The 24,513-nt window shown below is 40.3% G+C and overlaps 1 protein-coding gene across 5 annotated transcripts in view; it reads left to right on the forward strand.

Moving 5' to 3' along the window:
* MAGI2 (membrane associated guanylate kinase, WW and PDZ domain containing 2) overlaps positions 1 to 24,513 on the forward strand; it is an 815,351-nt gene that overhangs the window by 748,686 nt on the left and 42,152 nt on the right. For 2 of the 5 annotated variants that reach the window (XM_086609697.1, XM_086609699.1), the window contains 5 exons: positions 1,395 to 1,587; positions 2,602 to 2,688; positions 4,718 to 4,966; positions 16,920 to 17,105; positions 21,494 to 21,683. In XM_086609697.1, the coding sequence (XP_086465823.1) occupies positions 1,395 to 1,587; positions 2,602 to 2,688; positions 4,718 to 4,966; positions 16,920 to 17,105; positions 21,494 to 21,683 (905 nt within the window). The remainder of the gene's footprint in view (positions 1 to 1,394; positions 1,588 to 2,601; positions 2,689 to 4,717; positions 4,967 to 16,919; positions 17,106 to 21,493; positions 21,684 to 24,513) is intronic. The other 3 variants (XM_086609700.1, XM_086609698.1, XM_086609701.1) reach the window with 3 other exon arrangements.

Here is a 24,513-nt window from a genome sequence, read left to right on the forward strand (position 1 = left end):
AAATACTTTGTGGAGATCTAACTAAACGTAGCTTTGGGCAGCTTTTTTCCTGTCCAGTAAAGGAGCATAAGTACATATTTCATAGCTGGATTTTGCACAAAGTATTTTCCAAAGCTTTGAGACATGTGCTTTCACTCTTTGAAGAACAGAATGGAGAACCTGAAAGAGTGTGTCTGGCAACTCTGCCTGGCACTGCTTAACAGGATCTCAGGAACACCAGGAAGCAGGAAAATGCTGCATCGTGTTCTCTCTTTGCTAAGTTTTGAAAGCAAAAGTGAGCCAAAAGGAAGCTAGAAACTGGGGAAAATTCTTCAGGCTCCACATGGGGTTTTGTTTAAACCCTCCACTGGGATACTTGCAACTCTGCAGCTAAGACCACAAAAAAACACAAGACCACCTGCGTGACTTCCACATCTAGCCTTTGCAGTTCATCATGAAGAGCAATACTTCTTTTATCTTTTATTATTTAAAGCGGATTGTCACATGGCATGTCATATCCATCATTCTGTGCTCACTCTCACACTGAAGAAGAGAAAGGAAAATTTGGAACACCCTCTGTGAATGCTTTAATATTCTTTCAAAGAAAGCAGATTTTGTTTGAATCAATCTCAACTGTTCAACCAGTTATTCCACAGGGAAAATATATATGTCTTCTTCTAATAAATTATGTGAATTTATGTGCATAGAAAGTGGAGAAAGTCATTAAAAGGTTTTGAACAGATTTTTTACTCGTTTATATGTCCCATACAAATTACATTTAAATGTCGATTTGGGAAAACAACATCTGCCCAGAGTAAGCTGACATTTTTCCTCTTTCTCCATTTTGCTAATCAACCACTACCTGAGCAATTATTCATTATGAGCAGCAATGTTTGATATAGCACTTCTTTTCTGCTAGAGTCCCAACACAAACTCCATGTAGTGGGGTCATTTCCACTCCTGACCTCAAGTGTATTACTCCAGGTGCTTACATGACACAGCAGTGAGGAACCTTAGAAAAGAAATGTGCAGACTAACTAATTTAAAGTCAAAAGGACTGTTAAGTGGAATTAACCTGTTTAGATCTTCCACACGATGTAGTCTATATAAACTTAACACTCATAGACAAATTGTCTTGATTGGAAAATACCAAGTAGATCATCCGTACATCAGGATTCTCAGGTGTATCACTCCTGCACAGGTAGGAAACATCTTATCTTCTTACTAAAGGCAAGGAGGCATCTTTAATCATACCCACAGAGAAGGAGCACAGCTTTCAGACACACACAGGTACCTTCACCTACACTGAATCGCTAATATAATTTCAACACAAAGGGAAAATCGCTACAACATTCATGGCACTAAATTGGAGGCTCAACGTGTACATGATGGGATTTTGTGTCTTTACTGCCTAGATTCTCATTGGAGCAGTAATCGCCATGGGCTCAGCAGACCGAGATGGTCGTCTCCATCCTGGTGATGAGCTGGTGTATGTAGATGGGATTCCAGTGGCCGGCAAAACCCACCGATACGTGATTGATCTTATGCATAACGCTGCCCGAAACGGGCAAGTGAATCTTACTGTGAGGAGAAAGGTGCTACCCACGGGTGAGTGAAGACTGGGAAAGGGGAAAGGAAAAACAAAGTTCAATGCTGGCAGCATAGGCATGTGCTGTATTAAAAAAAAAAAACAAAACAAAATGAAACAAAATGAAACAGAGAAAATTAAAGTCAAAGTGAATGTTTGTGTCATTTTGAAGACAGAATAATTGTGAATATGTGTCCCTCATTTCTGTGACAAAAACACTACAGCTGAGTGTTGTTTCCTTCGGAAGTGGAAACAATGTTGGCAACCCCGGTGTGGTGACCATGAGTGTTCTGGGTTTGTTCCGTGCTGTCTTGGTCTGTGCTGTCTCCTCTTGTCCACTTTTGGGAAAAAAAACATTCACCTGAGTTAAAGCTGTTAAAGCTGACCCTGTCAATAAGCAATCAGTGAAAGGCTCAAAGACTGTTAACTGTTTAGGGCAAGAACTCATTTCACTCTTATATGTGCTAAAAGCCCATTTCTGGTCTCACTGATGTAACTTGGAGATTTTCCCCCGACTGCAACACAAGCTGGCTGAAAACCTTCGGTATGGCACAAGTGGCTCCTAGGAACAGGGCCGGATCCTCCCTTCAAACAGCCACCATCAGAAAATAAACCTAAAACAATGTGAAGGATCTGAAGTAAATTAAATGTTTAGACTAACTCCATCTCAAATATTGAAAAAGACTGGAGCCTGAAAAAACGTGTGGCAGCATCTATTAATGCTTTAATGGGTGAATCTGCTGCTATTCCATCACAATCTTTGCTCACACAAGGAAAGAAGTTTATTTAAGAACTTTTAAAACATTCCCGGTGAGCACGCTTGACTGAGGCACCAGAAATGAGCGAAACCACCTTCTCAGCCTGTCCTGTCCTCCGCCTCCCCGTGCCCTAGATCTGCTGCCGTTGCCTGCGCCGCTCCCCACCGCTCCCCTGCCAAAAAGCCACCCTCCCACTCCCCTTCGTCTTCGCAGTCCCCCTCCCACTGCGGTGCCGCAGCTCCCGCGGGACTGACTTTCTTCTGTTACTGACTCCAGAGTCCTCCAGCCAGAAAGGTCCCCCTCCACCCGGCGCGACAACCCCTCGCAGCTCCCCCAGCGCTAGGAAAATGGCCAATAACCAAGGTAATGCGCCGAGCGCTTGCGATTAGCACCTTCGCCGGGTCAGCCGGCCGTGCGGGCTGCAGGCAGAATTGGCGAGAGGGTTAGCACCGAGTGGGTGCCAGCCTTCGCTACGGCTTGTTAAATATTAAATAAAAGGGTCTATTAGACACTCTCGTCTCCTGGCACAGAAAACGAAGCAAGCTGGTAAAACACCTGGAGTAATTCTTGGGCCTTGAGAGTGCCACACCGGGGAGTACAGCGTGTAACTCATTAATGTTTAAGCATTTCGGGAGCTGACGAGGATTTTAATTCAGCGTGCTACAATGGAAGCTTTGTGGAAAAAATTGAAAATGACTAATGCTGGGCATGACTGAAAAATGCAGTATGAAGGCATCAGGTTGATTGATTTCGCGTGAATTTCTCACTAGCATGAATGTATACAACAGAGGGATCTGGGGCTTTCCTTACCTGCCCGATAGCCGATGTACTTATCTTAGCCCTCACCTGGAATCGTCATTTTGCACAGATACTTACCCAGCTCTGGAACAGAAAATCACTGTTCACAAACTCTGGAAAACAATTTGATTAGGAAAATGTGGCATTCAGAACAACACAGATTTAAACGCCATTTTTTTCACAGGCAGAAGCAAAATGTAATTTTTCTGATGACTATCTATTGCACAGCTGCCAATTGAATAGCCATTTAAACTTTTTCTCCTTTATCTTTCTTTTCCTATACTTAATGACATTCAGTTGCATTTGTTTATGGCCAAGCCAGCTCTTGGTCATTCTGCAGAGTAAGATAATTTCCTTTCTGTTGCAGCCATACTGACATAAACAGTATTCAGTTTTCTGAAACATGACAGCCAGAAAATGAGATCTTTCTTGTCACTGACTATGGCATTTAGTTGCAGATTTGGTTCAATAACTCTTGGATATTTTCAATTCCAATGCAGGAGTATAATAATTGTTTGCTAGTCTTCCTCTTTATTCTCTCTAATCACTTTACTTCATAGTTGCAGAAGGACTGCTAAAGGACACACCTGACTGAGAAAACAACAGTTTGTCCTTGAATGATGTTTATTTTATTAATATATACACACTGAAGGTCTAATTTTCAAGCTCTCTTCCTAGGATGTGTGTGCGTGTATGCGTAAACTCTTCACATGTTCAGTAGAATGACTCTGCCACCCTCATCTCTCTGAACAGAAAACGTATTACTTACGTTCATCTGAAACTTCTGTATTGAAACCCTCAATAAATACTGATTTGTGTAAACAAGGTAGATCTGCAAGGGGTAGAAATCTTTTTTGCCATCTGGAAGTGTAACTTTACTATTTTCAATTGCCAAAATGCTTGTGCTTAAAAAGTGTGTAATCCCACAAGATTTAACTTGTTCCCTGTTCTTCTTACTATAAAGCAATAGGGAAGTGTGGATGGACTCCATTTTCACTTCTGCCCTTTCCAACTTGCCATACAAGAGCATCTTCAAAACCTTGAAATGAGTACTGCTTCTGTCACAACACCCACAGAAGAACTATTTGTGATTATTTTTCATTGTATAACTGCTCTGTTCCATGAACGTCTTTTGAGCATGCTAATCAACTTGTAAGAAGGACATTATGCAGCTAATCCTAATTACTCTATGTTAGCTGACTGCTTAAATTCTTTTAATCCAAACACAAATAATTTTATATTGGATTAGACAGTCACGTTTTCCTCTTGATGACAGATCAACCAGCAGACAAGGGAATAGTGCTTGCTAATGTTTTTGCAACCCAGATAGCCGCTCTTTCTTACTTTCCTTTCCTTTTCTTGAAGATAGCTTAGCGGTGAGTGTTCATGCTTGCTTTATCTGATTGCCTTTGAACGTTTTGAATAATTGTGTAGATTCCTGTCTCTCTGCATCTTTTACAGCTCCTAGTTTAATACTTGCAGTAGTCTGGACTATAGACAGTCAACTGTATTCATGTTGCATTAGCAAATGTAGTGTAAGTCTCAGAGCCACCGAGCGAGTCAGACTGTAATACTGGTGTGATTTATGTTGTAGGAGAACCGTGCCCAGAGAATGGCAGAAGCCCAGGCTCGGTGTCTACGCACCACAGTTCTCCAAGAAGTGACTACGCTACTTATGCTAACAGTAATCACGCTGTCTCTAGTAGCAATGCTACACCCCCCGAGGGCTTCGCTTCTCAGAGCCTGCAAACCAGTGACGTTGTGATCCACCGCAAGGAGAATGAAGGCTTTGGCTTTGTTATCATCAGTTCCCTGAACAGGCCGGAATCTGGGTCCACAATAAGTGAGTAAAACACATTTTTCAGCTTGTATTTTTTCAAGTGTACCCCAAATTAAAAAAAAATAGCTAATTAGCCTGACATCTGCTAGTTAATCACTATAGACATCAAAACTGAAGGAACTCCCGAGGTTGCTTCTAGGGCCACCATTTGTCTGTCTGTTGTGTCTTGGACAAAACCAAAGGTTATTCTGGCCTCGGAGGCTCTGTGCTTCACACACTCATTTGACTGTCAGAGTACAACAGGACTCACCCACAAAGAAGATTTTCTCTGTTCCTACATCCCAAAGAGACAGGTAACCTCCAGGGTTATGTGAATAAATGAACCCCCCACAGACAATTGAATTACACTCTCTTTAAAACAAGACGAACTTCAGGAACTTGAAATAAAAGCTGAGATTACAGCAAACCCTATAAAAACATGACTGTATCCAGTTAGGGCACTGCAGAAGCGACTGGAAAATGGGAAAACTGGTTAGACGGAAGCACAAGGAGATTGATTTTTTAACTGTCTGGACTATATATAGTATAAGAGTTGCGAATGAGTACAGGGAGATAGTGAATACAGTGGCAGGATCTGTCCTTTAATGATTATAGTTCACTTTATGTCTAGAAAACTAATGTTTATTGGAGTTCAGCTTTATTGCTGTCGTATAGGGATCTGGTGCCACAAGACCTACAGGAGACTCAGACCCTTTGGTAGTGGCAGCTGCAGGCGCAGGGGCTCCCTTGGGTGTTTCAAATGGCATTTAACCAACTGAAAGTTGAGTTGGAAGGAGGAAGCATAAAAGGCTTTATGTTGGAGACATCCACATCTCCCACCAAATCCATCTGCAATCGTCAGTCCTAACCACTGCTGAAAAAACAAGAAAAGTGAGAACATTTGTCATTTTCTGAGTTGCAGCCTAATGCAGTGCTTTCCCTGCTTTCAAAACACGTTTTGAAGGAACTATTCTTTTGCCCAAAACTGCTTCCTTAGGAGAATAAAATAACAATTTCAACTTTCAGGGCCAAACTTTACTCTTCTAGTTCATAACAGAAACGCAACTAAGAGAGTACTGGGAAACCCATATCTCAGAATAGCAAATGATCTCAGAAAACTTCTTTGCAGTATTTCATGCTCATGCAGTTATTAAGAGAGTTGCTTTTCGTATTACCTCAGCTGAATTTTAAAATTCCATGATTGCCAGAATTAATATTGTAACAAAATCATGGATAATTAGCCTCTTGGGGCTCTGAGGTTTAACTTTATTGAATATAATAGCCAATTGGAAGTTCTTTGCAGAAGATCCGACAGGGAAAAAAAAAATCCATAGAGGACACTGAGATACATACATATTCATCAGCTAAGTCAGTCATGAATTTTACAAGAAAATTATTTCACAGATAGGGTTTGTGGTTAGGGGAGATGGAGAGGGAAAGCAGAGAGTAAGAAAAAGAAAAAATGCTCAAGCAACCAAAAGTTCTGTGACCGGAGTATTCTGCTGAGGACGACAGACTCGGGTTCAAGATCCTCCTTTGCATCCTACGCCCCGACGTGTTCGTGTGGTACTTTTTCTTCCTCCTCAATCTACTACATAGGACGCCACTGTTGAACCTCAGTTGAACACCTCCAATAGTAAAGGAAAATGACAGTCTGCTGCGGAAGTGACAAGCAAATTTATTCAAATAATAACTGCATTGAATTCCAGTGATCCCAAAAAGCACCCAAATCCTAAGTTTAGAAGAACAGCAATGAACCAAAAAATGACATTTGCTTTAGACAGTGACAGAACAGAGAAGAAAATACCCTTTCTATGTGAATTTTGTTCCAGAAATGTAGTAGAAAAACTAAGGTGAAAATGACACAATCTGTCATCAGTAATAAAAACAGCCTAAAAATCATTGGCTGTTTGTAGTTTAAGAGAGGTTCATTTTCCTTACTTAATATTTGTTTGGCTGTATTAACAGGAGTATAGCCAGTAGATTGAAGGGAAATTATTATCCCCTTTTACTCAGCACTCATTAAGACCTGTCTGGAATACAGCATCCAAGTTTTCGGCCCTTTAATACAAGAAAGACAAGAAAAAGTTCAGCAGCAGCCACTGAGACCTCTTGAGGTCCCTTCCGGCTTGAATTAACCTAAAATCCTTTGATTAAAATGCATAATCAGGAGTAGAAATCATACTAACAGCAGGAAAGTATCAACTGGAGGTAGGAGGTGTAATGTCCAAAATATAGCTTACATCAATATAGAAATATGGATCTGCATGGCACTATGTCAAGTACCTTGGTAGTCATTCAGTTCTCCTAGCAGTAGTGAAATGTTTTCCTGTAGTTCCAGTGTTTCTGCTTTCAGAGCCAGTGTGCTTGTTGCCAGCTCGTGCATCTCCGCATGGCACAGAATGATGCTGTGCAGACATACCCTAAACGCACACAGCTAAATGTTAGTGTAGTAATTGCAAGGTAACACTGAAAGAATCAAAATTGGCAAAATAGGTCAGAAAAGGGAATATCTTGGAGTGCCAGAGACTACTAAGAGTAACATAACCTAAGAAGTCATCTCACTGGGAGCATCCAGAGGGCAAAGTGAAGAAGATTTCCTTTGATTTAAGAATGTTTATTCTGATAACTCTATTCCCTTCTCTACTTTCTCATAAAAGCAAAAGACTTGACGACTTGGAAGTGTAAGTATCATCATCGCTTTTACTCAAGAAAGCGATTAATCCTGCACTGAAAGTATTTTCCTTGTTTGAAATCATACTTACAAACTATGTTTTACAACCCAACAAATTACAACAGCTCTTGCTTAGTACAGGAGCGTGAACCTTGTGTCAGTAGGTGCTTGTGCTTTGAGCACTGTTAAAATTGAGGTAGTCATTCAAACAGTTGCTACTAGCCTCAGAGCTGCAGGTTCAGGGGTTTGCTCTTTGCAGTTGGCCCAAAGCTCAAGGGGTTACACGAAAGCTCACCCTCTGTGTATTTGCCAGGGGAGTTGAAACCAGCTCCAGATCTGAAGCTGTAGGACCACCCCATGATGTCAGAGGAGCCATGCTCCAGCTGAGTCTCATATCCCTTTCCCACTCTCTCCGATGGGGTGAGCACTGCGCTGCTCCCACGTAGCCTACGAGCTTCGCACTCCCTCTGACCTGGGAAAGACCCATGAAACCCTCGGGAGCTCCCTGAATTGAGGATATCATTCTTGTTCCAAGGCTTAAGGTCTTGGTCAACTTCTCTCTCGACATGCTTTTCAAGGAGTTCATTGCCACTGTTGATTTACAGACCTGCTTTTGCCTTGCAGAAATTTTCAAAACACTAAGAGTGGGTTTTTTTTACGCTTGGTACAGGCCCAGAGCGAGGGCAGTCTACAGCTATAATTAGGGGATGAACTATTTTTTCACATTTTGTGATAGGCAGCACTGTAGTAGCTGCCATTTAAATAAATTACTATCAAGTAGTTAGGAGCCAGCCTTTAGATCTGGATGTAATTTTGGCTCGCTGGTACTTGCTTAAACATCCAATTCTTGTGACACATTTCTTCTCCTGTGTTCTATAATGGTAGAAATTTTGTCTTCCCTTTGTCAAAGCCTTGCTTGAGACGTTCTCTAATCCTGCACAGGGGATTATCTTGACCCAAACTACAGTTCTGATGCAGGACAGATCAGGAGTGGAAAACGAGTGATAAGGATTGAATGAAGAGATTTCACAGGGCAAAACATGGGCATAGGCAAGGTCAGACATGCTTCAAAATTGTATCAGTAAAAGAAGATAAAGTGTATAAATAAAGAACTGTGTTTGAGTGGTACATTCAGGAGCAAGTCATTTCTGCTAGTGCAGAACCCAGAGGATCTTACAGCCCTATGAGATTAAAAAATGAAAGTTCACCTGGCCAGGCTTCTGACCTGTTCCTAATGAAAAGCTCAACTTTCACTGCCTCTAAAACATATGATCATGCTTTCCCCTAGACCCTGTTCCAACATTAAAGGGTGCTTTGACTCATCCCTTGTCCAGACAGGCCACCTAAATTTGACCTTACTTGGTATTTTCCTTTGCTATGCCCGCTACACATACGTTATCAATATGTTGCCATCTCCAGTGGTATTTCTTTAAAGGACTTGGTGTCGCATTCCCAGCTGAATGCTTGGAAGCTAAAAACTCTATTTTTTCACTTTTAATTTGGGGTGGATCTGGACTGCTTTAACCTCATGGCTCTGTGGAGACTTTCCCAGGCAACGGCCTTTGCCCCCCCCAGATTATGAACCCATATATGGTTTTTAGACGCCCTGGTTCCGTGGCAGAGTTAAGTGGCTAAACTGAGCAAACTACAGCCTATTCCTGAAGTCCTGTCGTGAGGGATATCTTCATGCTTCCCTCAATAGAAGTACTTGCAGCGTGTGTGGTCCTGCAGGAAAGGCTTCTCCCGGGGCCGGCTCCTCCGAGTCCCCAGTGTCCTACAGCAACGTGTGAGGCTACAGAGGTGCAGTTGTGCCTAGGGTGGCATTGTCTTGCACCACGGTACTGAGTGTCACATTACAGCTAAAATACTGAAACTGAATTAATTAATCTACCTGTTGCATTACGTTTAGGATAATACTCAATAGTTTGTGACCTCTGTGGTAAAACTCCGTTCTTGAGGAGCTTTTTAGGATATCAAGACAAGTTCACTATACGCATCCTGTGAAAAAGCATTTGCATCCAGGTGGAAATGGCCAAAAGGAGATTTCTGATTTAAATTGTCTCAGAGCTTTATGGAGTACACTTGTCCCTGCCTACTTCATATCTTCCTGCTGCTTTTACTTCATGTGTTTGGGATGCAGCTTCCTGTAGGAGAAGAACTTGCGATCCCCTGTAAATCTCTTATAACACCTTAATTGCTGTAGAAAGAAACCATGTGTTGCAAACAGATCTGGTAACTGGCAACTTCCAGTGAAAATGGAAAATTTACAATATTTCCATGAATTTTACTGTAGCAGATACTGTCAATTAACACCGTTATAAAGTGTAAACAAACTGAAAATACAGGCATAATCAATAAAGCTTTTATTTTTTTTTTTTTTAAAAAAAAGGCAGAGGGCTGTGCTTGCTTGTTATGATCTTCCTCCTGTTCAGCAAAAAGGGAGCTGGAGGTTTAATTTATCCCTATGCCAATGGTTGCTGGATTTTCTGAACATGATAAAACAGAGTTTAATGAAAGAAGTTTCTCTCATTTCTCAAAACACACAGTCTTAACTAAAAACCATAAATGCAAGATAAGCCTCTGCTGACTGCAGGAAACTGCATTATGAAATAAGCCCCATTCAACCCCAGAGTTTTTTTGAGCTCCTTGCAGTTTAGATTGAAAAAGGGCCTATTGATCAATGATAACTGTGTTATCTGAGACAGTTATTTGTGCTGCAATTTCACCCATGCTCCTTCCTGCGTTAAGAAGGTGCCCGGAGACACAATTTTCTGTGACCAATCTGCAAATGCTAAAGAAAAAAAGAGCTTTGGAAATTAGAATGTCCATCTACTCCAGCTTGGAGGTCTTTGGAACAGAGCAGTGAAAACCCACCTGCAGCATGAGTCCCCTGTGAAAGATACTTGTGACTTGTGGGCGAAGGATCAGATTTCTTATTTCTACTTGGCTTTGATATTCAGGTTTGAGCAGTTCTTCTGCCTCTTCAGCTACTAAACCATGCTTTCTAAGCTTGTTTAACTGATAGTATAATTTGGAGCTAAAAGCTACAAGATTACTTTTTCAAATCAATATATGCAATTAATAATCATGAAATAACTTAAGAAGTGAAAGAGATTTTTTATACCGCTGGAAATACGTTGCTGCAGTTTGCAGGCATGAATTAATCAATTGGCTCATTGACATTTTTGAAGAATAAACAATGGAGGATCTTAGGCACATCACATCACTCCCCGCTCTAGGAGGCTTCTGTCCTCCATCGTGTTCCTGAATAAGTTGTTTGGACCTACTGGGGCTGCTCTTGTGCTATCTAAGAACAAAATCTCTGAGTTTTCTTAGCACAAATCTGGGAAGGGAATCAAAGTTTTTCTAATTATTCCACAGGGCCCATTTTACTTTCAGGAGAAGCATGAATTATGGTACCAAAGTTCCATTATTTTTTTCTTAGATCTTCAGATTCTAAGTTATGCGCATTCCTTCCTACCTAGCTTCTTATGCTCGTGACAACATCATGCTAGGCAAGTAAATATACTCCTCTTTAGCACACAATGGGGTGTTTTAATTCATAGATTCATTAACCTTATAAACAAAAGTGATTATTGTCATCTGTCACATACAGCATGCCACAGATTTCTATTTTCCAAATGAGCGTCACATAAAATAGCCCATCAATTTCTAGAAATTATTTTGCCTTGATTCTAATATTAACTCTGATAGAAAGTCTGCCATGCTCAAGCTTCCCAAATTTTAGATTATTCAGGAGCAATGAAATTATAGAAGTTTACATTTAATATATTCTCCCAATTAAATCTGACACACTGGAGCCTGTTGATTGAAAGAAAACCCTTGCACCTTTTGAGACTTGAGTATATAATAAATATGCATGTGATTAGCTGTATAACATTGGAAAGGACAGCTGGCTCAGGAAGGTTCATTTACTTGGTTTACTATCTATATCCATTAATATTAGAAAAGATTGCAAGAATTTACCTGCCAGAGGGTTTAATAGATAAAGTAGAGGTTCAATTTTTTTCCCTTTAACTGATCATTTTTGACATTTAGCTACTATATAGGGAAAAAACAGGAAAGTTTCATTTTACAAAATACAGTCTCAACAGTTATGACTAAAGGAACTGAACAGATGTAAAAAAATCCTTGATGTAAACCAGAAAGCATTATTTGTTGGTAATATCTTCTTAGAATCAGCTATTTCCAGCATATGGGTCTCCCAAGTGAGGATAAATCATTTTTATTTCCAAAAACCAAGAGGCTGAGAGAAATATACAGTGTTAGAAGCAGTATCTCTATTCAGCAGCTGCTCTGGCTTTGTGTACAGCTGACCCAAGCATATGGACCCTCAGGTGTAAAGCCAGAGAATTTACTCTTTCTTTTCTATGACAAGAAGGTGTGGGAAGGATGTTAATTTGAATCATGGAGGGTAAAAGTGGTGTATTTTTTCAAATAAATGTATTAATATAGAGAAAAATGTGAATTTGTAGTTATCAGTAAGTTACTGAAAACAGACCCTACCCGCTTTCTAAATGCAAAAAAAAAAATATATAATTTTGTCTCTTGTTTTTTTAATCTAAATTCTCTTTTGATAATGAGCTTAGAGCTGATCATTGCTCAATCAACTACCTTCTGGGAAAGCATCAGCTGCTAGGTGCCAGTGCTGGGCCAGTTTGTGTTCCTGACACAAATGCTGTAAATCTCTGAGGGAGATTTAGGGGAAAAGTTTCACAGCTTCAAATATCTTAGAAGCTTTGGTGCTCTCAGGATTCAAATCTCCCTGAAGTCACAAATTTTTCACAAAACACACTGCAGAAAAATTAGATCCCATCATAAAATCCATTGTTAGGAAATGCTTCTGCAGCATTGCTGTTCTCTGCTAGGTTTTTTTGGATCTACTTCTGTCTTGGAAGGATTTTTTTTCTTAAAGTAGATATCCATATATATCACTCTTAGGTATCACATTTTGGATGACTTGATAGTATTAGAGAAAAAAAATGTGTATGTATGTTTTGAAGGACTGTATGCTTCATATACATATAAACTATCTCACTAATTTCCCATATTTTCAACAGTTTAAAAAATCTGTATAAATCTCTGTTTACCATAATATTTTTCCTTTGCAATCTCATCCATCGTGTAGTTTGAGAGAACTAAGAAATTAGTTTTCCTGCAAAGGAGCAGCTTGTTTTCTGTGCTTACTCTTAGCGTGAATAATGGGATTCCTGAAAAAAAAAAAAAAACACCACAAATCCCAATGTTTCTGTATAGCCTGCTGATATTAAATGCTGCTCAGGTAACTCTGTGTTTTGAAGTAAGTGGATCAAATTCTCTGCAGAGCCTAATCCAGGCACATGCTGCCACTGTTCAAAATGTACATATGTTTGGAGAACAGCTTGTGGCGAATTCTTAAAAGAGGTGTGAATAGATTAGTAAGAATTTTTAAGGGCGAGTGGAATCATTTATCACCGGTCAAGAGATCTGGGACTTCCTTTAAAAGGTTCCATTATTAAAGGCTCTGCTGAGATGAAAATAAAGCACTGAAGATGCAATTTAAGAAAAAATATGATGTGTTAACAAAGCTGTAATTAAAAGCCAAATATGGGAGGTTTCTTCCTGAGAAAAGACCTGTGATGCTGAGAAAGATTGAAGAGCTGCAGAACACCACCCTGTCCCTGGTCGTGAGCAGTGACAGGGAGGACAGCACCTACAGCAGACAGAGACCTTCCCCAGGCACCTCCTCAGCTCTCGCAACCACACCTTTCCGATTTAATCAGCAGCAGATCCACCCCTGTGAATTTGGCTAATCCCTCTTTGAATCTTTATCCACCTTCTCTTCCCCAAGCTGCAGGCAGCAGCCTCATGGACCACTTTGGGCCGAGGCTGTTCTCTGCTTCTGTCTGCCGTGCTGTCTTCCTCTGAATCTTCGCTAGCTCCGCGCTATGATTTTTGAGTGGCGATACTGGAACTATCAGCAACACTCAGACTTTAGGGGCACACTAGTCACTATCAATAGTTTGTTTCATTTGCCATTCTTTTTCTAAGTCTTACAATTCTATTTACTGTTTTACTAAGTTTATGTTTTTAGAGAAGTCGGCATGCTTATTTCAAGATGTCCTGAGGTAATAATTAATTTAGGGCCCATCGCTGATTAAGCTTAGGCAGGCTTATTTTCTCCCCATGTGCACCATCTTGCGTTTCTTTCCATGAGATTTTGTCCGCTGCTTCCCTCAGCCCACTCAGTACTGATAGTTTTATAGTTCTTCCGCGCCTGTTTTAGATGTGACTGTTCTGAACAATAAAAATTCTCCATTATGGAAATCCACAGTTCATTTCCACCTTTGTTCCTTAGCTTTTGCCTAATTAATCCTGTATGAGAGTAGCTCCTCTTATCCCGTCATAGTAAGTATTTCACCACAAATTTCTCTTAAAAATTAAAAGATTTCTAACGTATTATAACACATTCATGTTTTCATGAGCAACCTGCATATCAGATAACCTGCATCCCTTAGAAGCACTCATGCTTGTAAATAAATCCTTAAATAAAACCTCCCCTCCCTGAGTAGCAGGGACCATGGTGGTCAGGATGTTGGTGCTTAGGAGGAGACTCGGGCAGAGCTCCACTGGGGAGAACAAGAAGCTCCTTGGGATATTACTGGGAGAAAAGCAGCCAGGAGATAAACTTCTCCTTATATTATGTAGAAAAACACAGAAACCAGCTTCTGCTGAACTGCTGTGAGTTTCATTAGTAATTCACTGGATTTGCCCACAAAACCCTGGTGCAGCATACCAGTGGTCTCCTTTGCAGTCTCAGGCTCCCTCTGCAAGAGCTTTCCACACCCTACTCTGCAGCAAGATCATCTGGCAACACATTGCACAGATACAACCTCAGAAGAGGACCATTAAATCCTCAAAACCCAAAGTGCAGTAGAAAAGGTACCTCAACAGACCAGAGCTTAGTTCTGAAGGTCACACTGCTGATCCTTTCATAGCATGCAGGATGAAGGGAATGTACTGATACCACAACGTTTAGATAGTTACCTTCATCTGGAAGTGAAGGCCATTAGGTTTAAGAAGAAGAAAAAAGGAATGAAACGTTCCTCCTCTTTCTCCCATTTTCCCTTTTCTCAGAATTTGGAGCTGAATCAAACTCTCATAGCTCTCCCACCTCCAGCTTTGATTTTAGCAGGCATCTCAAACATACAGACATCTGCTCTGCTCCCTCATCAGGTGCAAGAAGCCCAACAAAAACTGTGCTGGCAAATGAATAGAATTTCCTATCCCCCCTCCCCACACTACTGAAAGTATGTCCCTACTTAATTATTTAGGCGAGCAAAAACATCTTCTTTAGGGTTGGAAATGGCAAGCATGGGAATTTTAGCTATGGCATCTTGACCATAATACTTCCCCTTCTCTCTTCTTCCTAAATTTATTGCTCTTTCAAATAAGGCAGTCTCATTGTCAGATCTCCACTGATGTGCAGTATAAACATGGTAATTTCAGACAGATGTGTGTTACATATACCAAAACCAGGTATGTTTTAGCCTTAGCTTAAATGATTCTTGGTGATGCTTTAACAGTTGATTTGATATGTGAAGAGCTCTGTGTGAATGTAAACTGTTTCGGTGTTCAGATACGCATACGTGGCAGTTATACATCTGCTTCAGGGTCAAAATAAATGCAAGTTTGATACCAAGTATAGCTCTTCATATTAAATATATTTTAAATTATAGAAAGGTGATAGACATTGTGACACAAATTGCTTATTTCCTAAGCAGCAAGACGTTTCTGAAGTACACTAGTTGTGTCCATATTACTAAAGCCATAATTTAATTTGTATTCTTACCTGAACTACAGTGGTAAAGAAGCATGCAGTTGGATTATGGCTTGCACTTCTGAGTACTCACTGATATTTTTAGTTCTTAGAAAATCAGTTTTTAACACTGTAAACAACACTTGTGTCCATACTAGAAAGAAAAGTCACTTTGAGGTGTGTGTGTTGTGACTTTGCATGAGATGTGCAATCTGTGTTTGTCACCATCACCTTCAGGGAATGTTTATCAGAGGGCTGAGAAATTTGTTCTGCAATGATGGAGTATTCTGAACACATCTCCTGTTAGAGCATTGTTTTGTATTAACATTGATAGCCTAGATATTGTGTGATTAATCTTTTCTTTCACCTTTTCCAAATTCTCTTTAGATGTAAGAATTTTTAAGGGTGCATTATTTTAAAGAAAAAAATAAGCTGACTGTTTTTAAACACCAGTTGGATGTGGATAATGAGGCAAAGCAGCTTTGTGCTATTTGCCAAGACTTTAATTTGAGATTGGTGAGGGATACTCAGACATCATTATGATACTAATAGAATATATAGTCAAATTTAATTGTAATAATTGTATTTATGAGTAGTGGAGAGAAAGAAAAATAGCATGCTCTTTGGGAGCCTAGATAGAGAGAAAAGAAGAGTCAGCTATAGTATATGCATGTAGTCAAAAAAAACAAGACAATAGGGAAGAAAGCTCAAGAGTAATATTTAGAAAGCTCTTCAGGAAATGAGGTAAAAGACACAACAAGAGAATAGATGGATTACATAGAAAGATAGAGAACCACAGAGAAGAGCAAAAGGAGAAGCAAAATTGATCTGTAATGTTTTGAAAATGTGTGTATTCAATGTAGTAAATGTGTCTATCTACTCATAATTAGCTGTAAATTCATGCTGACGTGTATCTATTTAGAAAGCTGTGCATCTCAAGAAATCTTCAGTATGATTTCTATTTATCAATTAACATATTTGAATAGAGGAAAAGAACGATTTAGTGAACACTGGACATTTTTGGTAATAATATCTATTTGTATATAAAATAAATTGTATTTTTAGTGCCTCTATTGCAACATACAAATAAGGAAATTCTGTAAACTAGGAGGTGGGAGGCAATTTATGACTACTACTTACTGTGCAAATTTATCTCCTCCGCTGTTTTAATGCCTTATTGTTCTCCTGATCTGTTTATCATCGGATTACGTGCCAGGTTTGCAAACTAGCTGAACCATAAGCTGATTTTGGACTTCATATGTATGTGACATATATATGCACATCTGGATTATGAATTTTTAGTGAAATCTGTGCTGTGTTAATGCAAATGATGCTGTATAAGAATTTATATTCTTAAATGTTTATATGCAAGCTGGTTTGTAATTCATATAGAATTTTCTTCCAAATGAACTCATTTTCTTTAGCTTGTGAACATCACCATTTGTTTCAGTGTATGTTAATTGTGACTATTTTTCCTTATCTAGCTGTACCCCATAAAATAGGGCGGATAATTGATGGAAGTCCTGCGGATCGCTGTGCAAAACTTAAAGTTGGAGACCGGATCTTAGCTGTGAATGGCCAGTCTATTATTAACATGCCTCATGCAGATATTGTGAAGCTAATTAAAGATGCAGGTCTCAGTGTAACTCTTCGCATCATTCCTCAGGAGGGTAAGTCAATGGCCCTTAAAAACAGGAAGAAAATTTTAAGTAGCCTCCAATTAGCTTGAATTATGTCACCGCTTGAAAGAACATCTTTTGTTTCGCTTTCTCAGCTGTAATGCACAGCACACCAAAATTACAGCCTTAGAACTAGTTGGAATAATATCTGAAATCTCAAAAAGTTTTCTAGTTATGAAAAGGGTATCTAAAGCAAACCTGGAGATACCTGAGAGAGAGCTGAGTACTGGAGAGTCAGCAGTAATGTCGCTGAGTACTGGAGAGTCAGCAGTAATGTCTTTTGGAAGAGTTGTCTTCAACATGGAAATGTACCCTACAAGAGAGCCAAGTTTTGAGTTTGTTCCCTTATATCCTGCCATAAACCAAACCAAAGTTTGGCTCACAAGAGACTGCGATGGCTGTCACCAGGCATCTTCAGCTACCAACTACCTGTGACCAAGTGACATGAGGGAAGAGTGCAGGTTTGATGGTTTCCTCCATTTATATCACTATGAATGCACAAGGCAAGAAAGAACTGAACCCTAAATTATCTCATTTTTAAGGTAAGGGTAAGGGGACAGACTCATTATTCTTGTCATTACTCCACAGCTAATCAGTGAAGATCTTTAGATGTTGACTTCATGGGTTTTGGGGTTGATTTCAGGGCTTTTTTTAGTTTAGTGATGTGCTGTACTGGTGTATGAGCTATACTATATTAATGAGACTGTGGCTTTATATCTCAGCAACAAATACCATTAGAGCTAGGAATGTCACACAGCAAGTAATATAATTACTTAATGATCCATGCTCCAGTTAGATGACCTTCACCTTCTGCTGCTGCATCCAGCAACGGGACAAGGAAATAGTCTGACACAGGCCATGGCCTGCAACTGGGGAAAGTTACCTACTTTGTTAAATGAATTCAGTGAAGGGAAAACCACAAACAGACACAAGTTCAGAATTCACACCAAAGAGATGCTGTGTAGTCACTGGAGGTCAGCTTTGCAATCATCTACAAACAAGTGTGATGCTGCATGCGGTCCGTGCAGCTTCTGGTACTCAGATTAATTCATGCTAGCAAATTGCTAATAGTTCAATGCTAGAGATGGATACCTTAAATTAGAAAGAAAGCAGAGGTGCATCTGAGATGCAGTGTCACAAGATGTTCTCAGATGGTGAGAAATTATATGTGTGCAAGTCATGGCTTCCCTATGTGACTGTGTGACACTGGACACCTCATTTGCCTTCTGATATTAGCTTCCCAGTTTATAAAATTAGAAAAAAATCCAATACCTTTGTGATGTACTTTCAGGTGAAAAATACCATATAAATGCAAAGCAGTTTTAGAAGCAGCTTATGATTTGACTAGTTCATCCATAGTTATAAGAGTAATGTAGAAATGAGGGACAATATTCCCAATCTTCGTCTCTGAAACTTTGTAATACAAAAGAGACTCACAGATGCAAAATGGGCAATTAAAGCCTTAAGCATAGTAATTACACAGACAAGTATTGCTTATGCCTGCATGAGGAGTGTTTTAAGTGCAAATATACAAGCTTTTTTGACAATTAAGCCTAAATTGAAAGATGTTTAATAAAGTAGTGAGAATTTAAAAAAAAAAAAAATTATGAGCATAGATGAAATAAGTAGACAGCCGTTAGAAATGGAACCTGCAGTTCCCAGGTGAGCTGGCCTTCGGTGTCTGAGTGCGGGGAGGGAGAGCAGATCGAAGCTCCTGTGATCCAAGAGGAACGGGTCAAGGATCTGCTCCTTCGGCTGGATGCCCACAAGTCTATGGGGCCTGATGGTATCCACCCGAGAGTCCTGAGAGAGCTGGCGGATGTCATTGCCAAACCCCTGTCCATTATCTTTGGGCAGTCTTGGCTCACTGGGGAAGTTCCGCTGGACTGGAGGCTGGCGGATGTTACCCCCATTTACAAAAAAGGGCGGAAGGAGGATCCGGGGAACTACAGGCCTGTCAGTCTGACCTCGGTGACGGGCAAAGTCATGGAACAGGTTATCTTGAGTGCTATTAATGAGCACATACAGGTTAACCGGGTGATCAGGCCCAGTCAACATGGGTTTATGAAAGGCAGGTCTTGCCAATCAAACCTGATCACCTTCTATGACAGGGTGACCCGCCTGGTTGACGAGGGAAGGGCTGTGGATGTAGTTTTCCTGGACCTCAGTAAAGCCTTTGATACAGTTTCTCATAGTGTTCTGGTGGAGAAACTGGTAACTGCTGGCCTGGATAGGCACACCCTCCTTTGGGTTAAAAACTGGCTGGATGGCCGGGCCCAAAGAGTGGTGGTAAATGGGGCTAAATCCGGCTGGAGGCCGGTCACCAGTAGGGTTCCCCAGGGCTCAGTGCTGGGTCCAGTTCTGTTTAACATCTTTATCAATGACCTGGATGAGGGAATTGAATGTACCCTCAGTAAATTTGCGGACGACACCAAGCTGGGAGGCTGTGTCGATCTGCTCGAGGGTAGGGAGGCCCTTCAGAGGGATTTGAACAGACTGGATCGTTGGGCTGAGGCCAATGGCATGAGCTTTAATAAGGCCAAGTGCAGAGTCCTTCACTTGGGGTATAAAAACCCCAAGCATCGCTATAGGCTCGGGGAGGAGTGGCTGGAGAGCTGCCTGGCGGAGAAGGACCTGGGGGTGTTGGTTGACTACCGGCTTGATATGAGCCAGCAGTGTGCCCAGGTGGCCAAAAAGGCCAATGGGATACTGGCATGTATCAAGAATAGTGTGACCAGCAGGAGCAGGGAAGTGATCCTGCCCCTGTACTCGGCACTGGTGAGGCCGCACCTAGAATATTGTGTCCAGTTTTGGGCCCCTCGCTTTAAGAGAGATATTGAGCTCCTGGAGCGAGTCCAAAGAAGGGCGACTAAACTGGTCAAGGGGCTGGAAAATAAAACTTATGGAGAGCGGCTGAGGGAGTTGGGGCTGTTTAGCCTGGAGAAGAGGAGGCTGAGGGGAGACCTGATTACGGCCTATAAATACTTGAGAAAAGATGGTGGGGAGGTGGGGGAAGGGCTCTTTACATTAGTGATGGGTGATAGAACAAGAGGAAATGGGCATAAGCTTAGTCAGGGGAGATTCAGGTTGGATGTTAGGAAGTATTTCTTCTCTGAAAGGGTTGTCAGCCACTGGAATAAGCTGCCCAGGGAGGTGGTTGAGTCCCCATCCCTGGATGTGTTTAAGAATAGAGTGGATGAGCTACTTGAGGATATGGTTTAATGGGGATTAGGGATGGTTGGACTCGATGATCTCTAAGGTCTTTTCCAACCTAGAAATCTATGAAATCTATGAAATCTATGAAATGTGCAGTCATAGGGGACAAACTCACATGTTAAAAAATAAAAAATAAAATCATTCAAAATTCAAACTAGATTGAAATATAAAACTAGGCAAGACCTGGATCGCACATAGCTATTGCTGTTAGGGATGCTCAGTCATATGCATGTCCATTCTGGACACTTTGCACCACGTCGCACTGGCCTCACTCATTCTGTCGCAAGCAAAAATAAAAAAAAATACAATGTGGACCTTTGCTGTTGATAATACACGAGCAAACTCTTCGGCAGTGCTCCGTCCTCTTGTGGGTGGTCTCTATCATTTATGCTTCTTAATAGGTAAATGATGAGCAACATAACTGTGCCAGTGTATTGGGAGAAATATATCTGATATGAGCTCAGAGCCAAATGTGTCTTCCATTATGTGCCTGAAGGAAGATTGTCAGCCCTTATTTGTGACACGGCCACATTTCCTACCCCAGCCTCTCTTCTTTTTGAATTTTATGTTGTTTGGAAAGAAGGATTCTAGTTTCCTGCAGTGTTCCTGTGTGAAACCCTGGTCATTTGGCACAATACAGTGACATAAAACATCAGTTTAGCTGGTTACTCAGAATTTATTGAGATTGATTTTACTGTGCACATTCCCCAAAGATTTAAAAAAGATAGGAAACTTGTTGAGCTCAAAGACAGCAGGAGCTAACACAAGCGCACCAGTGTTTTAGCTTTTGTGACAACAGTCTGTCATCCCATAACAGTGGTGAAAGCAATAAAATCGTTCATTCTCTCAAAATGAAAAGTTTTCAAGTACCAGTATTTCTAGACTTCAACAGAAAACATGAAACATGGAAGCCATTTGCCTTATTCAATTGGGGTTTAAATAATGGAGGTGTCGACTGGAGTTACAGAAGTGACCAAAATTTCAGATCCCACAGAGTATCAAAAGGAGCCCATTAGGTTCAGATGTCTTAAAACCTAATTATAACCCAAGAGAGTAAAAACAACAAAACATAAATTTTCAGAGGTAGCGTGTGACCAAAACTGATTATCGTCTACGTTTGCCCTTTATTAAACGCCGCACTGCGACCGGTCTTTAATCTCTAGCTTCCTGTCACACAGAGCTGAACAGCCCCGCCTCGGCCCCCGGCTCAGAGAAGCAGAGCCCCATGGCCCAGCAGCACAGCCCCATGGCCCAGCAGAGTCCCCTGGCACAGCAGAGCCCCGTCGCCCAGCACAGCCCCGTCGCCCAGCCACCGCCTCCGCAGCCCCTCCAGCTGCAGGGACACGAAAACAGGTAAGAGCGGCTCTTCCCGCTTCTGCATCCTGCGATGGGACACACTTGTGCTGGGTCTTCGTGCCGCTTCTGGCTGCTGTGAGCCATCACTTGGGCGGCTCTGGCACCCCATGGTCCTGTGAGTGCACTCGCAGAGCATGAATTGTGCACACCGGGATGATAGAGTCATAGAATGGTTTGGGTTGGAAGGGACCTCAAAGAGCATCTAGTTCCAACCTGCCTGCCTTGGGCAGGGACACCTTCCACTGGATCAGGTTGCTCAAAGCCTCATCCAACCTGGCCTTGAGCACTTCCAGGGATGGGGCATGCAGTTTCTCTGGACAACCTATTCCAGTGTTTCACCACCCTCATTTGTAAAAAATTTCTTCCTAATATCTAATCGAAATTTACCATCTTTTTGTTTAAAGCCATTGCCCTGTGTCTTATCACTACATGCACATGTAAAAAGTTGTGTTCAGGTATGAAACACGTTATAATGAGCAAGGGTCTAGCTAAACTTCCTCAAAACCTCTGTCGGGATCACATGTTTTCCAAGGAACTAAACATCGAAGTATTCTTTGTTATAATTTCATTGCTAACATACTGTCTTATATCACTACAAAATATGCGTATATCAGTATCTGATTGGGAGATGCCTTTTTTTTCATTATCTTACATATCTTTTTTTTCCTTTTGTCTGTTAGAGTTCTGGAGTCAGAAAGATATTTTTATAACAGGTTTTATCTATGGTGTATGATTTTCCAGCCAATTTCTCATGTATAATTTATGCATATGATTTGACAAATCTATCTGTGATGGAAATTAAATGGTAGGGGGATAGAAATTTTGTGACCAGCTGTATAAAGCTGTCTATAGAAAAAGCATGCTCAATCTGTGGGGTGATACAACTTTCTGTGATCTCAAATCAACACTATTTAGTCTTTGGATTAATTTTTGGCATGTTAAATGAGGCTGATTACACTGATTGTCTTTATGCTAATGTTCAGTAAGCAACATACCTCATCAAGACCGTCTTCCTCAAATAGTAGATGCTGGATACAGAACTGTAACTTTTTGCTTCTGGAGATATTTGACTTCGGTTGTGATTTAGACACTATGCCCTCCAATTCTTCTTGCTTAACAGAAATAGCACTTTCACTTGCCCAAAATTATTTTCTCTCAATTAGTCACATTAGACAAATTTCTTTGCCTTATATTACATCAAGTACTTTTTCCAAAAGTGATCACCTCCTAGAAGACATAGGTTTCTGACAAAATCCGATGCAAATCTTTCACAAAAGTCTCTCCGTGCAGTTGTAAGTCAGTATTAAATGTCTATTGAATTGGGAATTTTCAGAGGGGACCAGTAAACTATATTGATTAAAGTTCTAAAAAGAAATTCTGTAAGAGTTTGACTGAAAAACATAAGCTATAATTGGTCACATCACCATTTACATGTACAGCAAAAATTACAGTGCCTCCAACTGTAAATCAAAGCATCATCTTCTAGGATACAGCTGTGTTCATATATTGGGAACCTGCCTAAGGATGACTCTTATTCCAGAAATAGGTCCATTATTGCTAATTCATATAGTATCATTTTTTGCTTGATTTTGTAGGTCATATTACCACTTGTCTATATAGCTACATATGTTATTTCTGTATCAAAATCAAAATACCATAAGGTATTTAAAACTTTAAGGAATACTAACTAGTATTTTTATTTCCAGTGTTAACAAGGCTCAGTACCACAGTAAGCCCGTTTATTCTCTGTCATCTTTTTACAGGATCATGACACTGAGTAAAGAAAGTAAGAGGATTGCACGTATACATGCAGGTCTTGTTATAGATGCCATGTACAGGTTTTAAAAGAACATGTGGCAGTAGGCTATTTTCATCTCAGAAAAGTCAAAGGGAAATAGTTCTGATATTTTCATGCCTGGTTAGACATTTAACTAATTAAAGCTAGTGTGTAGGAAGATTTGCCATAATGTTACCATAACTGTACTAATAAAGCAATGAAGTTTTGAAACATACCATATTTTGAAATGTTTAGATTATTCAGATTATCTTTTCATAGATAAATTAACATGATTGAAACCAATACTGTCATTCATTCAGAATGTAATTTTTTCAAATCAATAAGTACATTTCAAAATCCCTTTCACAGTTAATACGTGTCCATGTAGCTGCATGTGTACGTGTACATACCTGGTCACTTGGTCGACTGAAAACTTCCAGACCCTTATTAAAGCAGAGTTTGAAATATATATTTCCTGTATAGGGAAAAAAATTCCTTTGGCACATAGGAGAGAGTGTAAAATGATCCACTACGTGAAAAATTTTGTTAAATTTAACTCAAACCACTATTACAGAATTACCTTGCTAAAAGGTTTGGGACTTCCTTTGTGCCCATTCAGCAGGTTACATGGCCAAGGTACAGAAGTTTACAGTAAGAAATATTCCTTACTTCACCCTGAAGTGTGAAATGCCATTATGCACCGACTTCCATGTGGTAAGGGAGCCACTCATTCCCACCTGAGTAAATTAATGAACTAGTTGCTGTAGTACAGAAAGTTGTATTTTCTTTGAAGCATTAGGACTCATCTTCCTGTAACCAGTTGCTGATTAAAGCATATTTTATTCATTCTTAATTCCTCATTAACCCAATTTGTTTTCCTTTCACTCTGTGTTACTTCTGTGCATAACTACTTATATGACCTGCTACGGTCTCATAGCCAGATGGTATTATAGAGTGTGTGTAATAATAATAATAATAATAATAATAAACACTGTATTAACAGATGTTATATCAAAGTAAACCATTCATTAAAAAGATAACAGCTAGTAC

Source organism: Tauraco erythrolophus, chromosome 4 (genome assembly GCF_009769465.1).
Source record: "Tauraco erythrolophus isolate bTauEry1 chromosome 4, bTauEry1.pri, whole genome shotgun sequence".
Classification (NCBI taxonomy): Eukaryota; Metazoa; Chordata; class Aves; order Musophagiformes; family Musophagidae; genus Tauraco; species Tauraco erythrolophus.